The 16,935-nt window shown below is 40.8% G+C and overlaps 3 protein-coding genes across 3 annotated transcripts in view; 1 reads left to right on the top strand and 2 right to left on the bottom strand.

Moving 5' to 3' along the window:
* Positions 1-2,204, top strand: part of vps72a (vacuolar protein sorting 72 homolog a) — a 9,610-nt gene extending 7,406 nt beyond the window's left edge. Inside the window, exon 6 of the mRNA XM_082186562.1 lies at positions 1,401-2,204. Coding sequence (XP_082042688.1) covers positions 1,401-1,803 — 403 coding nt within the window. The 3' untranslated portion in view covers positions 1,804-2,204. The remainder of the gene's footprint in view (positions 1-1,400) is intronic.
* A 1,036-nt stretch (positions 2,205-3,240) lies between these two features.
* Positions 3,241-10,093, bottom strand: tnfaip8l2a (tumor necrosis factor, alpha-induced protein 8-like 2a). Its single transcript, XM_082186646.1, has 2 exons — positions 9,492-10,093; positions 3,241-3,951 (listed from the first exon to the last, which is right to left on the bottom strand). The coding sequence occupies exons 1-2, from the start codon at positions 9,807-9,809 to the stop codon at positions 3,709-3,711; spliced, it is 561 nt and encodes a 186-aa protein (XP_082042772.1). The 5' UTR covers positions 9,810-10,093; the 3' UTR covers positions 3,241-3,708.
* A 3,963-nt stretch (positions 10,094-14,056) lies between these two features.
* The window catches only part of LOC309511315 (uncharacterized protein), a 224,296-nt gene continuing 221,417 nt past the window's right edge, over positions 14,057-16,935 (bottom strand). The window contains exons 21-24 of the mRNA XM_082186420.1: positions 16,039-16,212; positions 15,539-15,712; positions 15,038-15,208; positions 14,057-14,531 (exon numbers count right to left, since the gene is read on the bottom strand). Coding sequence (XP_082042546.1) covers positions 14,465-14,531; positions 15,038-15,208; positions 15,539-15,712; positions 16,039-16,212 — 586 coding nt within the window. The 3' untranslated portion in view covers positions 14,057-14,464. The remainder of the gene's footprint in view (positions 14,532-15,037; positions 15,209-15,538; positions 15,713-16,038; positions 16,213-16,935) is intronic.

Raw genomic sequence — 16,935 nt, 5'->3', positions numbered from 1 at the left:
GACTCGCCTTCACAACTCGCCTTCACAACTCGCCTTCACTGACTCGCCTTCACGACTCGCCTTCACGACTCGCCTCCACTGACTCGCCTTCATGACTCGCCTTCACGACTCGCCTTCACTGACTCGCCTTCACGACTCGCCTTCACGACTCGCCTCCACTGACTCGCCTTCACGACTCGCCTTCGCCTTCACGACTCGCCTCCACTGACTCGCCTTCACGACTCGCCTTCACGACTCGCCTTCACGACTCGCCTCCACTGACTCGCCTTCACGACTCGCCTCCACTGACTCGCCTTCACGACTCGCCTTCACGACTCGCCTTCAGGACTCGCCTTCGCCTTCACGACTCGCCTCCACTGACTCGCCTTCACGACTCGCCTTCACGACTCGCCTTCACGACTCGCCTTCAGGACTCGCCTTCGCCTTCACGACTCGCCTCCACTGACTCGCCTTCACGACTCGCCTTCACGACTCGCCTCCACTGACTCGCCTTCACGACTCGCCTTCGCCTTCACGACTCGCCTTCACGACTCGCCTTCGCCTTCACGACTCGCCTTCACGACTCGCCTTCATGACTCGCCTTCACGACTCGCCTTCATGACTCGCCTTCGCCTTCACGACTCGCCTTCACGCACGACTCGCCTTCACGACTCGCCTTCGCCTTCATGACTCGCCTTCGCCTTCACGACTCGCCTTCACGCACGACTCGCCTTCACGACTCGCCTTCACGACTCGCCTTCGCCTTCACGACTCGCCTTGACGCACGACTCGCCTTCACGACTCGCCTTCACGACTCACCTTCACGACTCGCCTTCACGACTCGCCTTCAGGGGTTACAGTGGAAATATTCCCAATATTGTGCAAAAAACTCCTTTATCAACAATTGCTGCAAATGATAGACAGATTTAGATTTTGCACGCATCATTACCCCTGATAAAATTGTAAATTATTAAATATGAGTAGCTAAATAAACAAGCACACTAAATGAACGATTAATAACGATAATTGAAACACTCGCACAGCAAAAATACTGCATACATATGTTTACTGCTTCCTATCAGTGATAGTTTATTATTATTAATAAATCATAGCTTTTATAAATATTTTGAATTAGCTGTTATTTTTATATTTTCAGTTTTTATTTTAATTTTAGTAATTTTGTTATGTGCTTTTGTTATTTAATTTTTTTATAAATATCTCTAAATAGATTTCTGTTAGCAATTTTGGTATGTCAGCTTAAACTTAATTCATTTTGTTGTGAATGCAACATTTCATCTAATATTTCTATTACATTACAAAATATTACAATTTTTTTTTTTATAAATACATAGTTTTATTTACACAATATTAAATCTAACGATAACAGCACTGCTTCTGAATAAGCCTCTCTCCTGTTATAGGCTGGACCAGGACACGCCCCAGGCCACGCCCACTTCCTCTTCCTCCGTGCAGGGGGCGGGGTCTCTGTGCTCGCGCACTTACATCACCTTCAGCGACGATGATGCGTTTAGCTCCGCCTTCCCTGAGTCGGCTCGCTCCATCCCGCCGCAGCCCGTCCAGGAGGTGTGTCCTGTTACCCATAATCCTGCGCTGTATCGCGACCCCGTGACCGACATCCCGTACGCCAACGCCAGAGCCTTCCGCATCGTCCGCGAGGCGTACCAGAAGTACATCGCGGCGCACGGCTTTCCCAACGCTTCCGGGAGCTTCGGTGGATCCAGTGACGTCATCGATTCACCCGCGGCTGTGAACAAGAGCGGGCGGCCCAAAGCCGTCGTCAAACAGCCCGTCGTCGCCACCTAGTGGATCAGTGCACTTCACTGACTCTGACTCTGTGCTTGAGGACGATTCTCCAGACTCATGTGACTGTACAGTGTTAAAGACTTCAGCTGAATCACATTCAGAGATTCAAAGATTCCTTGCTCGAGTGACTCTGAGTGAGTGACTCTGAGTGAGTGACTCTGAGTGAGCGACTCTGAGTGAGTGATTCTGAGCGACTCTAAGTGAGCGACTCTGAGTGAGTGATTCTGAGCGACTCTAAGTGACTCTAAACGCTGATGGAGGACAGGATTCATCAGTCGGTTCATGATCTGAGGACTGTAACGCATCACCAGCACCGGCTCGCAATGTTCTTATTTTCTGAGGTCTTGTTTTTTGTATTTTTCTAGGTGTTTAAAAAAATGCAATAAAAGCAGAGCAATACAGAGTGTTTCCCTCTTTTCTTTGTTTATTTTGCGATCCAAATATGCACTGCAAAAAAAAAAAAGTCTTTTTTTTTTTTTTTTACTTTTGTCTTGTTTTCCAGAACAAATATCTAAACATTCGAAAATCAAGATGATACTTTACTTTCTTTATAGATATTAAGTATGGTTGAAAATGTATCAAAATGAACTGAGTTTTTGCTTAAGAATAAAAGAAATAGCCTACCTGCCAATGGAGTTAGAAAATATGTACTCGAAAGGAAAGTTTATTTTTCTGACCTCACTGGCACATATTTGTTGTTTTAAGTACAAACTCAAGTCATTTTGAAATGTTTTTTCCAAGTCGTAATAATATTAGTTTTCCTTCTCAAAGTAAATGTATCTTGATTTAATAATTTTTTGGTCACACTTTAGATTAGGGTCCAATTCTCACTATTAACGATGACTAGTAGTTGTTATGTTTAGATTATGGGAGGTAGAATATGATCATGCAGAATGAGGCATTAATATGTGCTTCTAAGTACTAATAAACAGCCAATATCCTAGTAATATGCATGATAATAAGCTGCGAGTTAATAGTGAGAATTGGAAAATGCTAAAAAAATTGCAGAGTGTGATTGTAGTAAAAATGCATAAAGCTGTTAGTGAAATTCATTCTAAAATAAATTCACTCTCAATAGAATTTCCAGCTAAATTTAAGTCTTGTTTGACATTTTTTCTTGTAAAAACACAGAAGTAAAATGGGTTGCAAACATGGTTTACACTAGTGCACTAGTCCTTCTCTAGATTTAATCTACATCAGAAAACAAACCCACAAATTGTGCATTCTTAATATTTGTGATCCTTAAACTATCATACAGTGTATTTAGAGTATTGTTGAATAATGACCAGTGTTTCTGAAACTGAAACCACAGTCAGATCTCATGGACTTCATAGATCCAAAATCTCCTTGTAGCAACAGTTAAATTACAGAAGTGAGGAGAGACAGACCAGCTCATAAAAAACATCTCAGAACTAAGAAGTTTTCAAAAGAGGAATATTTGAAACAAAAAAAAAACAACACTTTATTATTAAATTTAAATCAGATCCACTAAGTTCATAACTGTAATACTGTTGAACAAAATACAGTGAAACATGAAAAGAGAAACAGAAGTGGATTATTTTACTGGTACATACAACTGTACAAAAATCCAGTGTTGCTCAAGTTCTCTGTGGTTTTAGTTGTAAAGATCGATGGACGGAAATCATGTTAAAATGCAGAAACAAAATCTTGTATTAAAAAGCTATATTTTTTTAATTTCTCAAAGAGATCTGTCTGTCTTCTGTGAAACACAAAAGATGACGACAAATTGGGAACCAAACAACATTTCGTTAGTGTTCCACAGAAGAAAGTAATTTTTGGGTGAACTGTCCCTTTAAATCTCTCTTTGACCCCTTGGATGATGTTCTAGTGAGAATCAGCCAATCAGACGCGAGTGTGTCTCTGAGTCCGTGGGTCCGAGTGTGTTCAGAGCTTTCCCTCCTCGATCATGCGGTTCAGGCCGCTGCAGATCTTGCTCAGGTTGCTCGACAGCGTCCCCTGCGGGTCGTACAGGTGTGTGAGCAGATCCGGGTCCGCGTAATGGTTGAACACGTGCCTGATGCGATCCAGAGACTTAGGCGTCAGGTGTTTCTCCACCAGCTTCAGCATTAAATCCCGACAGTCCGTCAGCAGCTCCATCATGACGCTCTTATCGAACGTGAACTCCACCTGACGGAGACAGACGCACACACTCAGTTTCACTACTGCTTTCAGTCGATTAAAAACAGTAATAACACATTATTCTGTAAATAACTCTTTCCCTCACATTGACAGAATTTTCCGGCTTTCCGTGTTTCCACTGTTATACGGTAGGGGGCGCTATTACACATCTTCTGAAAGAGTACTGAATCTCCTGATCATAGACTGTAAAAAAAGATGGACAACGCCCCTTTGTTCTCTTCCATTGGTGAGAAGTGAAGCCGCCAGTGTCCCGATATGGCGCTGACATCTCGGGAGCTGAGTCTGTGCAGTAGCGATCTTAGGAGCTGAGTCTGCAGGTCCCACTCAGGTCCCGCGATCGTTACTGCACAGCCTCAGCTCCCGCGATCGCTACTGCGCAGACTCAGCTCCCGCGATCGCTACTGCGCAGCCTCAGCTCCCGCGATCGCTACTGCGCAGACTCAGCTCCCGCGATCGCTACTGCGCAGACTCAGCTCCCGAGAACGCCACTGCGCAGACTCAGCTCCCGCGATCGGTACTGCGCAGACTCAGCTCCCGCGATCGCTACTGCGCAGACTCAGCTCCCGAGAACGCCACTGTGCAGACTCAGCTCCCGCGATCGCTACTGCGCAGACTCAGCTCCCGCGATCGCTACTGCGCAGACTCAGCTCCCGCGATCGCTACTGCGCAGACTCAGCTCCCGCGATCGCTACTGCGCAGACTCAGCTCCCGAGAACGCCACTGCGCAGACTCAGCTCCCGCGATCGGTACTGCGCAGACTCAGCTCCCGCGATCGCTACTGCGCAGACTCAGCTCCCGAGAACGCCACTGCGCAGACTCAGCTCCCGAGAACGCTACATTTGTTTAAAAACATTTGTTTAAAATGTTGCTTTTTTGCGAAACTTACCCACATTCAGGTGTTGATAAAAAAAGAATGCATGAAGCTAGAATAATTTTGTTTAAATCAGAGAGTCTGTTCTTTTGATATATTGCATGTTCAGAAATTCATACAACAAAATATTCTGGGAGCCGTGAAAGTTTTGTGAAAATGATCATAAATGCTGGCGGTGGCTGACAACTTTTTTTAATAAACGCTGGCGGGGAAAGAGTTAATCATGATTAATTGCACCTAACATAAAAAATGTTGTATAATTTCACACTGAAATGTAGAAACAACATAAAGACGGTATATTTTTAAATATTTGCACCTCTTTTTAAGTAGTATGTTGTTTGATTAATATTAAAGGGATAGTTCACTTTGAAATAAAATTTTGGTATGTTTTAGCTTACCTCAAGGGCATCCAAGATGTAGGTGTCTTTTTTTCCGTAGTAGTTTCAATTTTGATATTTTTAGGTCAAACCGTTCTTGTCTGTCAGTCAAATAATGCAGGTCTATGGTCACTGTCTCAAAGAGCAAGCACAGAGTCCAAATTAAACAATTCCCCATCGTCCAAATTAAACAATTCCCCATCGTAAGTACACATTGATGACCTAAGACACGAAATGAGCGGTTTGTGTGAGAAAACGAACAGTATTTATATTGTTGTTACCTCTTGAACACAGCCGCGTCCAAATGATCTGAGGGCGCGGGCGGGTATAGATATATACACTAGATACCGCCTTGGCTACGGTTTAGTTACAATGTGTGTTTCTGTCTGTTCAAGCGTGAAAGAGAACTCAGTGTGGATTTCTGTGTGCATGTTTTGGGTGAGTGAACATTGGCCTGTTTACAGCTGGTATTAGGTCAGGTGACAAAGTTTAAATCCCGTCTGGCTGGAGCTCTTCCCATAATGTGGCCAGACAGAGAGGAACGCCTGGATGTGCATGAATGATTACAGTACTATGTATGTTGTATGTTCAGTTCCAATATTGCAATATTGTTTCCAGTTGTGCACAGCTCTACCCAAAGGGAGTTTATGTTTGTTGTAAATAAGGGTGTATTTTTTCTTTTGCACAATGCTGTGAACAAATTAGAATTGCAAAGAGCATATGCAGTAAAAATGTGAAACATACATATTCAGTGTCTTGTACTCAGTTACCTCACTAAATACAGTAATGTGTAACTTTACTGTATTTTTCAAATGGCTGTGCAAATAGTATATAGTGCTGTCTTGAGCATTCTCAGGTAGTGTCACCAAGATCTGACTTTTTTGCATTGGAAAACATTTACAGAGTAAACTGTCATAATGAAAACATGACAAAGCCATTTGACTATCTTGTTCATAAACAATGGTGTCAGGACTTTTCATCTTGATGACACTGACACTTTCATTGACATGAAAACTTGCTTTTGAGGAATGAGCTATCTCCATTTTGAGCAAGTGACACGCTTTTGCAGGTTATCAACTAGGTTTTGCAGTTTGTACTGTTGTTTTGAGTACTGCATTAACTGTTGTGCAAATGTAAATAATGATGTGAGAAATGCACCAAAGCGACTGAGAAAAACTGTAATTGCTTTAAATGTTCAAATGAAACAAATTAAATATGTTCAAATGCAATAAATTAATAGCAAAATTAACAGGTTAATTTTGTTTGCCATAGTTTTATATTTCAGGCATGAAAACTCCTCACCTTTCGGCGAAATTCGCCGTTTTAAAACCAAAATGGGTCACCTATGTGATTTGTGCAGATCCGATGAGAAAATATTTATGATGGGGGGTTGGTCGTGGCCAGCATTTACCCGCTATATCTCTATAGTTACCATAAACTTAGCAGCTTTAAAAAACCAATCATCATTCCTAATGCCGAAACCTGACAGCCAATCCGAGTCAGAGTAGGGCAGAATTGTTTTCAAAGTCTTTAAAGGGATACTTTACCGTTTTTTCATATTAAACTATGTTATTCCCTTAACTAAGACGAGTTGATACATACCTCTCTCGTCTCAGTGCGTGCACTAAATCCCTCTGTCTTGCGGCGAAACTTTGTTAGCCCAGTTCATTTAATATGGGCCAAGCAGAGAAGCTACCAAACACCTCCACGTTTTCCCTATTTAAATACAGTTACTCGCGAAGTGTAACTCGACCTAGAACGGTGACACAAAACAAAACGTTGCGCTTTTCTAAGCGTGTAAAATGGATAACTATTTTGTATGGCGGAATACCATAGCAAGTGCTTGTAAGCACTTCGACTTGGCGCAGTAATATCTTCACTCGTGGAAAAATCCTCTCACCGGCCCCCGCTCCCTCTAGTGAAGATATTACTGCGCCAAGTCGAAGTGCTTACAAGCACTTGCTATGGTATTCCGCCATACAAAATAGTTATCCATTTTACACGCTTAGAAAAGCGCAACGTTTTGTTTTGTGTCACCGTCCTAGGTCGAGTTAGACTTCGCGAGTAACTGTATTTAAATAGGGAAAACGTGGAGGTGTTTGGTAGCTTCTCTGCTTGGCCCATATTAAATGAACTGGGCTAACAAAGTTTCGCCGCAAGACAGAGGGATTTAGTGCACGCACTGAGACGAGAGAGGTATGTATCAACTCGTCTTAGTTAAGGGAATAACATAGTTTAATATGAAAAAACGGTAAAGTATCCCTTTAACACCGCGAGTCTGATGACACACTGCCGAGCAAAGAACCGCACGTCGGAAAGCAAGCCTGAGGTAAGTTAGCTTACAATGTTAACTGTCCTGTCAGATACAGACAGCGATGTTGCCAATGTCATTATTTTTAATTTGGCGGGATAATATCGCGAGCGGGCGCGGGCGCCGTGAGCGCTGAGCGAGCAGGAACGAGTACGTTAGTGAGTTGCCGTCGAAAAAGATGGATAATGCAAAAAAGCTGTCGGGGGCTAAACATAGAAAAAGAAAGAGAGGAAAGGAGATGGCATGTCAATTGATGCAACAGCAGCTAAATAAGTGGATGGTGAAAGGCTACAGGTAGGATTTTGTTTTGTGTGACGTCCAGGCATGTAGGCTAATGCCATTGGGACTACCGGGAGATTCCCGCGTAGGCCGACGTGCTTTTTGGGCCGATACATCTCATACTTTTTTGTTTCGTTTTTTGTCTTAACGGCCCATAAAACTCGTACATCGGCGGCCCATTCGTTTTGTTTTGCTTAATTGGCGGCGCTGGGTTAGTGCGTAATTAGTGTGTAATGCATTGGTCAATAAAAAGTCCGCGTTAGTTGTTGTTTTTTCGGACACCCCATGAAACACGTAGATCAGCGGCCCATTTGGTTATTTTCTTGATTGACACTGGGCTAGCCCAATCACACCTTGTGAAGTATAGAAATATACTCTTACAAGTATAGAAATTAGTACAAAACTAATTATGAAAGTTTCCTTTATTTTTCAGTGCATTTGTTTTACAATATATGGCTATTACTATCATGGGATTAATATTATAACTATTATTATGTAGTAGTAATGTAGACAGACACTGTAACTAAAATCATTTTTCTTTGTTTAATTTTCACCAGATTGATGAATTTAACATTAAAAAGCACTATATATATATTATAAGTTGATTGGATTGGATTTTTTGCTGCCGCATCCTTCTCACCTTTTTTACCCCTGACCTGTTTTCATGCCTGATATTTACATTCAGACATTTTTATCCAAAGTTAAGACCGTTCACACCAAGTACGATAACTATATCAGCGTCCACATCAACACACGATACTCTGTTTATTATAAGCTCGCGCTGCAGTTTTATCGTCTGTCTCTTTAAATACTCAAGATTGTTAAAGTCTGTCAGATTCTGATTGGCTGTCAGTGTTTTTATTGTTTATCTGGGAATAAAATGGCTCTAAAAAGTGATTACTCTGTGTTGTTATCGTTATAGCTGTGACATAATCTCTGCTATGTATGTAAAAGATATCTTTATTGTTACAGTTGTCGTCCTTGGAGGCACATTTTTCACTTTATAGATTTCTCCACATATTTCAGTTTTCAAACATGTCAAAATAAGATTAAAGGCCCGTTTACACAGAAACATTCTAACTTTGAGATGAATGTTAAAAACATTGACAGCCAATCAGAATGCATCCTGCATTAAACAGTTGCTAGGGTTTTCTGTGTGGTTGCTAGGGTGTTCTAAGCAGTCGTTTCCTGTCTGATAGAGTGATCATATAATGTATGTATCGTTATAGTTGTGACGTAATCTCTGCTATGTGTGTAAAACGATATCTTTGTTACAGTCATCGTCCTTAGTGTGAACCGGCCGTTAGAAAAGAAACATTTTCACTTTATTCGTAAATTTCTCCACATATTTCAGTTTTCAAACATGTCAAAATAAGATTAGGCCCGTTCACACAGAAACATTCTAACTCTAAGATGAATGATAAAAACATTGACAGCCAATCAGAATGCATCCTGCATTAAAGAGTTGCTAGGGTGTTCCGTGTGGTTGCTAGGGTGTTCTGTGTGGTTGCTAGTGTGTTCTAATCAGTCGCTTCCTGTCTGGTGTGAAATGACGGCGCACACGCTGAACTTTAAGAGGTTTCAGCACATCACTAGCAGTAGTAGCACTAGTGATGCTTAACTTAAGAGCACTAATGAATCATAATTCACAGATAATCATGCAAACATTATTAATGTGTAAATACTGCACCTCCTGGAAGCTGATGGCCGTCATGGCTCCGTGATGCAGCTTCTTCCTGAAGTCCTGCGCCAGACTCAGCTCATCCGCGCTGAACTTCTCGTGTCGGAACAGAACTCCCACCTTCACGGCGATCTTGATCATGTTCTTCACCACCTTCTGGGCCTCGGCGCGGTTCCCCGTGTGCTCTTTGGAGACGCGGTACAGCTCGTCCAGAACCTCGCTGCTGTTGTCGTCGATGAACATGTGAGCCATGGACTTGCTGGCCATGTGACTGAGGATCTTCTTCTGGGCCTTCATGGCCATGTCCTTGGAGCTGAACGCCTCCATCCCGCACCAGAGGACGGATGGACGCAGACATACAGTGTGTGTTTACCTGCGTCGGGCAGTCGGAGGAGTGTGTGTGAGTCGAGTTTGTGTGAGGAAGTGGTGTCTTCCGCTGTGTAACTGTGAGAGGAAACTGTGTGATCGGAGGAGATATGTCACTTCTGCTTTCTGTCTCTCTCACACACTTAAACGCTGAGTTTCAGACTCTTGAGAGATGTTTCGTATCGTTCAGAGCATTGAAAGTGTGACTGTAAGAACACAAACTAACCTGAAGCATCACCTCTAAACTTCACAAGCACAAACATACATGAGGCAGCGAAAAATCACACCAGATCTCTCTGATATCTGTTTCTTCACAGCAGCAATGAGATTAAAACAGAAAGTTTTCACCAGTTGTGTCTCCTCTAGAGCAGGGGTTTAGAAACTATGGGCCCTCAGGGGCCACAAGTGAGTGCTTGGAGTCCGGGGGAAAACTTTGGGGAAAAACTTATTTTAATTGAATATAATTTAAATCAAAGTGTTTTTTTTTATTAGTTTATTTAAAAAAAAAAAAAAGAATATTATTTAAAAAATATAATCTGATTTAAATAAATAATAAATCTAACAGTACAGTACAGTACAGAAAAGATGCAATGATGTAACGTAATAGGAACTTTAAATAAAAATATTTCAATAAATAAATACCAATTCATTTAAATTAATAGCGAATTAATAAATTAAATAGATTTAAAAATGTATACTATTAATTGATACATTGAATGTAAATAAACAAAATTATTAAAATAAATAAAAAGTGATTAAAAAATATTAAATAATAATTATATTTTAATTTAATTTAATATTTAAATAAATAATATAATTGATTAAAATAAATAACTAAGACTTGATTTAAATAAATAAAACTTTAATTAAAAAGTAAAATATTTGACCTTTGAAATAAATAAAACCTGATTATAATAAATAACTGATTTAAAAGTTGATTAAATAAAATATTATTATAATTAGATTTTTTTTTTTTTAATGACGTAAATAAATAATAGATTAATAAATTTGACTAAAATAAGTTTATTAAAATAGATAACAGATGTAGTTGGTCGTGGGTGGCTGTCCGTGTGCGCATGCCTTCCACCTGGCTCTCCTCTCTTCTGCTTGTTTCAAGATCTTCTCCTCACCTGTATTTAGCTGTTTCTTGAGCAGGCAGTGCAAAGCTGATTTCTGAATTGCCTCACGTAGGTGGTTCCACGACGCGGAAGTGGTGTTACATGGGTAGCCTACAGACAGAGCATCCTCAAGAGACTTTGTGAATTCCTCGAGCTTCTCTGGATGTTGCATCTTAGTCGTGTCAATGCGTGGCTTCCCTTCTTATTTGCAGCGGCGGAGTTTCTTTGGTAGCAGCTTGATCTTGCAGCATACCAGTGAGTGATCGGAGTCGCTGTCAGCACTGTGGTATGAGTGGGCGAGAAGCACATACTTGAGGCTTGTATGTCTGACGATGACCATGTTGAGCTGGTGCCAGTGCTTGGATCGAGGGTGGCGCCATGACACTCAGTGTTGTGGCTTCGTCTGGAAATAGGAGTTGGTCATGCAGAGGTCATGATCAGAGCAAAGCTCCAACAGGCGCTGCCCGTTCTCGTTTATCTTGCCAACTCCAAAGGAACCCAAGCAGGAAGGCCAAGAGTTGTGTTCTGCACCTACTCTGGCGTTGAGGTTGCCAAGAAGGACGAGGTGTTCGCTGCTGTGGATGTTCTTGATGGCGTCATTCAGGTTGGTGTAGAACTCGTCTTTTGCCTCAGGTGTGGAGGTCAAGGTTGGGGCTTAGGCGCTGATTAGTGTAACTGGCCCCTTAAAGGTATCGAGGCAGAGAGTTAGTTGGTGATTTGATCCCTTGTCACCTGGTTCAACCATCTCCAGCAAGGTGTTCCTCACTGCAAACCCTACTCCGTGCTCTCTGTGGTCCTCAGCGCTCTTTCCTTGCCAGAAGAAGGTGTAATCCTTCTTCAAAGATCCCGATTCAGCCAGGCGTGTTTCTTGCAGTGCGGCTATATCTACCTTCAGTCTCAGTAGCTCGTTGTTAATGACCGCTGTCTTTCTTACGTCACTGATGTTCAGGATGTATCAAGCCCAGTTGTCATGGTGCGGACGTTCCAGCATCCCAGATTAAGAGCTGGTCTCTTCTTGTTGTTTTTTATTGGTGTGTTATTGCTTGGTGCAGAAATTGCGGTCTGCTTGTCAGATTTCCTTATCCCCATGCACCCAATGAGGAAGGCAGACCGTGGTGGGACAGCACCTTACTGGCTGGGGAATGCTCAACTTAAGGCGGGCGGTAGCTGTCCAATGAGATGCGAAGATCTCTCCCACCGTTGGAAGCAATCCTTGGCGCTACACTTTACGCCAATCGAGCATTGTAGCTTATAAGGCAAGGCAAGGCAAGTTTATTTATATAGCACATTTCATACACAATGGCAATTCAAAGTGCTTTACATAGAAGAAATTCAAATAATTAAAAGAAATAAGAATAATTAAAACAGTTTAAAAAAATAAAATAAAATACAGTACAGTACAAACAGTTGGACGAACAGCGGCACAGTGCTCATTCAGTAAATGCACAGCTAAACATATGTGTTTTGAGTCTGGATTTGAAAGTGACTACTGTAGGAGCACATCTGATCTCCTCTGGAAGCTGGTTCCAGCTGTGGCTGGCATAATAGCTAAAAGCGGACTCGCAATGCTTAGAGTGAACCCTTGGTATTTCTAGCTGATATGATCCTAATAATCTGAGTGATCTGTTGGGTTTATATTAAGTGAGCATATCTGCAATGTACTGAGGTTCTAGGCCATTGAATGATTTATATACCAGTAATAATACTTTAAAATCAATCCTAAATCTAACTGGGAGCCAATGTAAAGACCTGAGGACTGGTGTGATATGTTCATATTTTCTGGTTCTGCTCAGAATCCCGGCGCAGCGTTCTGTATGAGCTGCAACTGTCTTATGGTCTTTTTTATTACCGGTAGACTGCTGCTTCCCGTGTTGTTTCGAAGCTGTGAAGCGAAGCTGGAGTGTCCTCTCCAGGGCGCAAGCCAGGGCAGGGTAATATGGAAGTCCAGCTGTTGCCCAAGTAGCAGGTCCCCCCTTCTCCACGGCGCTGATTGATCCAATGGAGCGGCAGGGCCAATACAGTTTGGGACCAGCGCCGTCCCAGGAGTTGCCAGAGCGAGGTTGCATGCAGCCACACGCTGACTATGAGACTCCATTTCCAGATTTTTCCTCAAGGTTTTCTCCTGAAGCCTTTTCCCAAAAGAGATGTGGCTGCAAGACAGCGGAGGTTTTTGACAGTTTACCTTCTCTGCATGAGGCAGGTGGCACCGGGTTACATGGTTACCGGTGGCAGGTATAACCTAACCTGACCTGACCTTAACATTAACATTACAGTCAAATAATGCAATGATGTAACATAATAGAAACTAAATCATTTCCAAATTATATTATACACATATTTATAATATAATTTTTTCACATTAATTTGGTCTTTATACATGAAAATATATAGTTACCGCAGGAGGAAGATCATATTTTTGGGCTCCGTGGATCTGAAAGATTGAAAAGTAATCTAGAGTTTCAGAAGAGATCTCAACTCTATTATTTATAGAGCACTTTTAAAAACAACAGGATTTGAACCAAAGTGCTTTAAAATACACAATCAATCACAACATGATATACCCTTCTATAAATACCAAAAGTATAAAATATCTATACTTAAAACATATTCAAAAGTTAAAGAATCTGAAATTTGTTCTAAAATCAGTCGGCGCAGTTTCTGGTCTGATCAGTCATTCTTCTCAAATCAGATTTAACAACTGAAAGGTATGATCTGGGATGTTGTTTCTGTCACAGTGGGTTTGTTCAGCATACATCAGTGTGTTTATAGTGGAAATGTCTTGATTGCATGAATCGTTTTGTTATCTGACTGGAATTATTATATACAGAATTATAATTTGAATTCCAAACTGAAGGAAGCTGAATTACAGACACTGACAGACATGTTCTTACACACACAGCTGTTCCTTCATACAGACACTGAAACTTCAGCAGATTTTATTTGAATCAGTTGAACGTCACGACTGAAAGATTAACTATTTCCTTGCCAGTGTTTTTGATCATTTTCACAAAACTTTCATCATCCCATAATATTTTATTGTATGAATATCTGAATATAAAATATATCAAAAGAAAGAGCAGACCCTCTGCCTTAAAAAAAAAAAAGTTTTATTCAAGATTCATGCTTTTCTTTCTTTTATCAACACTTGAATGTGGTTAAGTTTCATAAAAACAGTAACATTTTGAGAAAAAGCTGAGAAAAACAAAGTTTGTTTCAGCTGTACCGCAGATCTAGAAGAAAATAGAGTCCAGCTTAAGTAAGTTCAGTGTTGATTCATTTCTGTTGTAATTTTTATGCAGCCGCTCTGGAGAAAACAGTGATGTCATCGTCCAGATCAGTTCAGTTCTCATAAAATGGTGCCAAAGCAGGCAGATCAATAATATTGTTGAATATTAAGTGTCTCCAACTAAGAAAGCCAGAGGCGACAGTGGCAGGAACTCAAACTCCATCAGTGACAGGATGGAGAAGAAAACCTTGGCAGAAACCAGACTCAGTCGCTCAGTTCTCCTCTGGCCAACGAACGAACAGTTTATGAAACAGAGAAGCCCTGACTAACATCTCAAACCTGTAAGTAAAACACAGACAGTAAAATGTGTGCGACATTATTGCATTATCCACTAAAAGAAACTACTTAGATGATTAAATGAGAGATTATAATATAACACTGTGATACATGATTGTTAAAGCTGTTTTTAAAAATTTCAGATTTTGATTTTGCTTCTAAGTCACCATGAATTATGACCCTTGACCCTTATCTATAATCCTGTATGACTGTCCTATTTCTATGTCATTGGGTCAGTTTAGCTTTGTCTTCTACTGCAATTGACATTCTGTCAAAATACATCATTTAGGGATATAAAGACAATGATAAAAGCAAAATATTGAATTGTTTTGAAATAAAAAGAAACTTGAAGATACTTAATTGTTACCATGAACTATTGTAAAAAATAATGAATCAAACACTTATTAAACATGTTTATAGTGGGCAATTCACCATCACAAGGAAAATAAACTAAGAAGAAACATTAACTTGCAATTAAAATATGAACAGTTTTAATAATCACCACTCACTCAAGTGTCTTCAGTTTATAATGTGGAGAGTGGAGTAGGGTTTGCAGTAGCTTCACTCCTGAGTCTATTTTATTTTCAGTCAGATGCAGTTCTCTCAGGTGTGAGGGGTTTGATCTCAGAGCTGAAGCCAGAGCAGCACAACCTTCATCTGTAACACCACAGTTACTCAACCTGTAGAGAACAATGACACTCTTCAGGCTCTCAGTTCAGGAAACACTGATATAAATGATATGATATATATGAATTTCCTTTCGCCTCAACAGATCTGTATATGACAAATAGCAGTTGTCACCTCTTCACATCATCCAATCATGTTTATAACTATCAAAAACTATCAAAAGTAAAATGACCTCAGAAACTTTAGAAAGAATCTAATGAAGATTAAACATCCTTTTTAATTACTTGATTGTAAACTTATTTTGTATATATTATTTTTGTATATCATTCATTATTTACCACAGGAGAAAAACAGACAACGTTGAGACTTTTATAAAATCTTACCACAGTTTCTCCAGTTTACATTGAGGGTCCTTCAGTAGATCCGAGACCTGCTTGACTCCTGAGTCTCCTACTTTATTCCATGACAGATCCAGTTCTCTCAGGTGTGAGGGGTTTGATCTCAGAGCTGAAGTCAGAGCAGCACAACCTTCATCTGTAACACCACAATCCCTCAACCTGTAGAGAACAATGATACTCTTCAGTCTCTCAGTTCAGGAATCACTGATATAAATGATATGATGTATATGAATTTCTCCTTTCTTTTCTCCTCAACAGATTTGTATATGAAAGCAATTGTCACCACTTCACATCATCCAGTCAAGTTTATAACTATCCAAAACTATCAAAAGTAAAATTGCCTCGGAAGCTTTAGAAAGAATCTAATGAAGATTAAACACCCTTTACTTAATTATAAACTTTTTTGTATAGATTATTTTTATATATAATTCATTATTCACCACAGAAGAAAAACAGACAACGTTGAGACTTTTTTTAAATCTTACCATAGTTTTTCCAGTTTACAGTGAGGATCCTTCAGTAGATCAGAAAGCTGCTTGACTCCAAAATCTCCTACTTTATTCCATGACAGATCCAGTTTTCTCATGTGTGAGGGGTTTGATCTCAGAGCTGAAGTCAGAGCAGCACAACCTTCATCTGTAACACCACAATCATTCAACCTGTAGAGAACAATGACATTATTCAGTCTCTCAGTTCAGGAAACACTGATATAAATGATATGATATATATGAATTTCTCATTTTACAGTATTGCTTAGGTACGAAAGCACCTGCTAAACTCATAAATGTGATCATCTTTTATCAGTGTAATGATTGTTGTCAGTGTGACTTACTGAACTGATCTGGATTCTTTAACCACAGGCAGAAGCTTCTGAAGAACTTCATCTGCTGTATTCTGTGCTCCAATAAACTGTTTTAGATCAAAAACATCCATCTTCTGCTCTGGTGTCAGCAACACATAAACCAGAGCTGACCACTGTGAGGAAGAGAGTTTGGTTTTTCCAGATGTCAGATAATCGTAGTCGACGTGTCGACTGATTGGGATCACACTAGGGAGCCTGTCATCTTCGAGTATTGTAAAAACGAGCCAATGGACATTGGCGTGCGTGAATCGCATCACACGCCCCCACCCCGCAGCGCGGGTATAAATACGGAAGTGGATGCATGCACCAGTTGTCTTTCGCTTCGGAGCCAATCGGTCTTCATGTCGATGTCTCTGAAGAGTGTGTTGTATTCCAATGAGCGAGTGTGTCGGTGCTTCTTCAGGAAGTCTTTCCCGGTGCTGGTGTTTACAGCACGTGACAGCGGTGATGGCAAGCTTTCTAAGCTCTCAACTGCTGTTTTAACAGCAAAGCAAATCTCTGTTTGTGTTAGTTTGTCTGA

Source organism: Leuciscus leuciscus, assembly GCF_965113295.1.
Source record: "Leuciscus leuciscus genome assembly, chromosome: 12".
Lineage (NCBI taxonomy): Eukaryota > Metazoa > Chordata > Actinopteri > Cypriniformes > Leuciscidae > Leuciscus > Leuciscus leuciscus.
The sequence above is the reverse complement of the archived record's forward strand: the minus strand, read 5'-3'. Positions and strand labels throughout refer to the sequence as shown.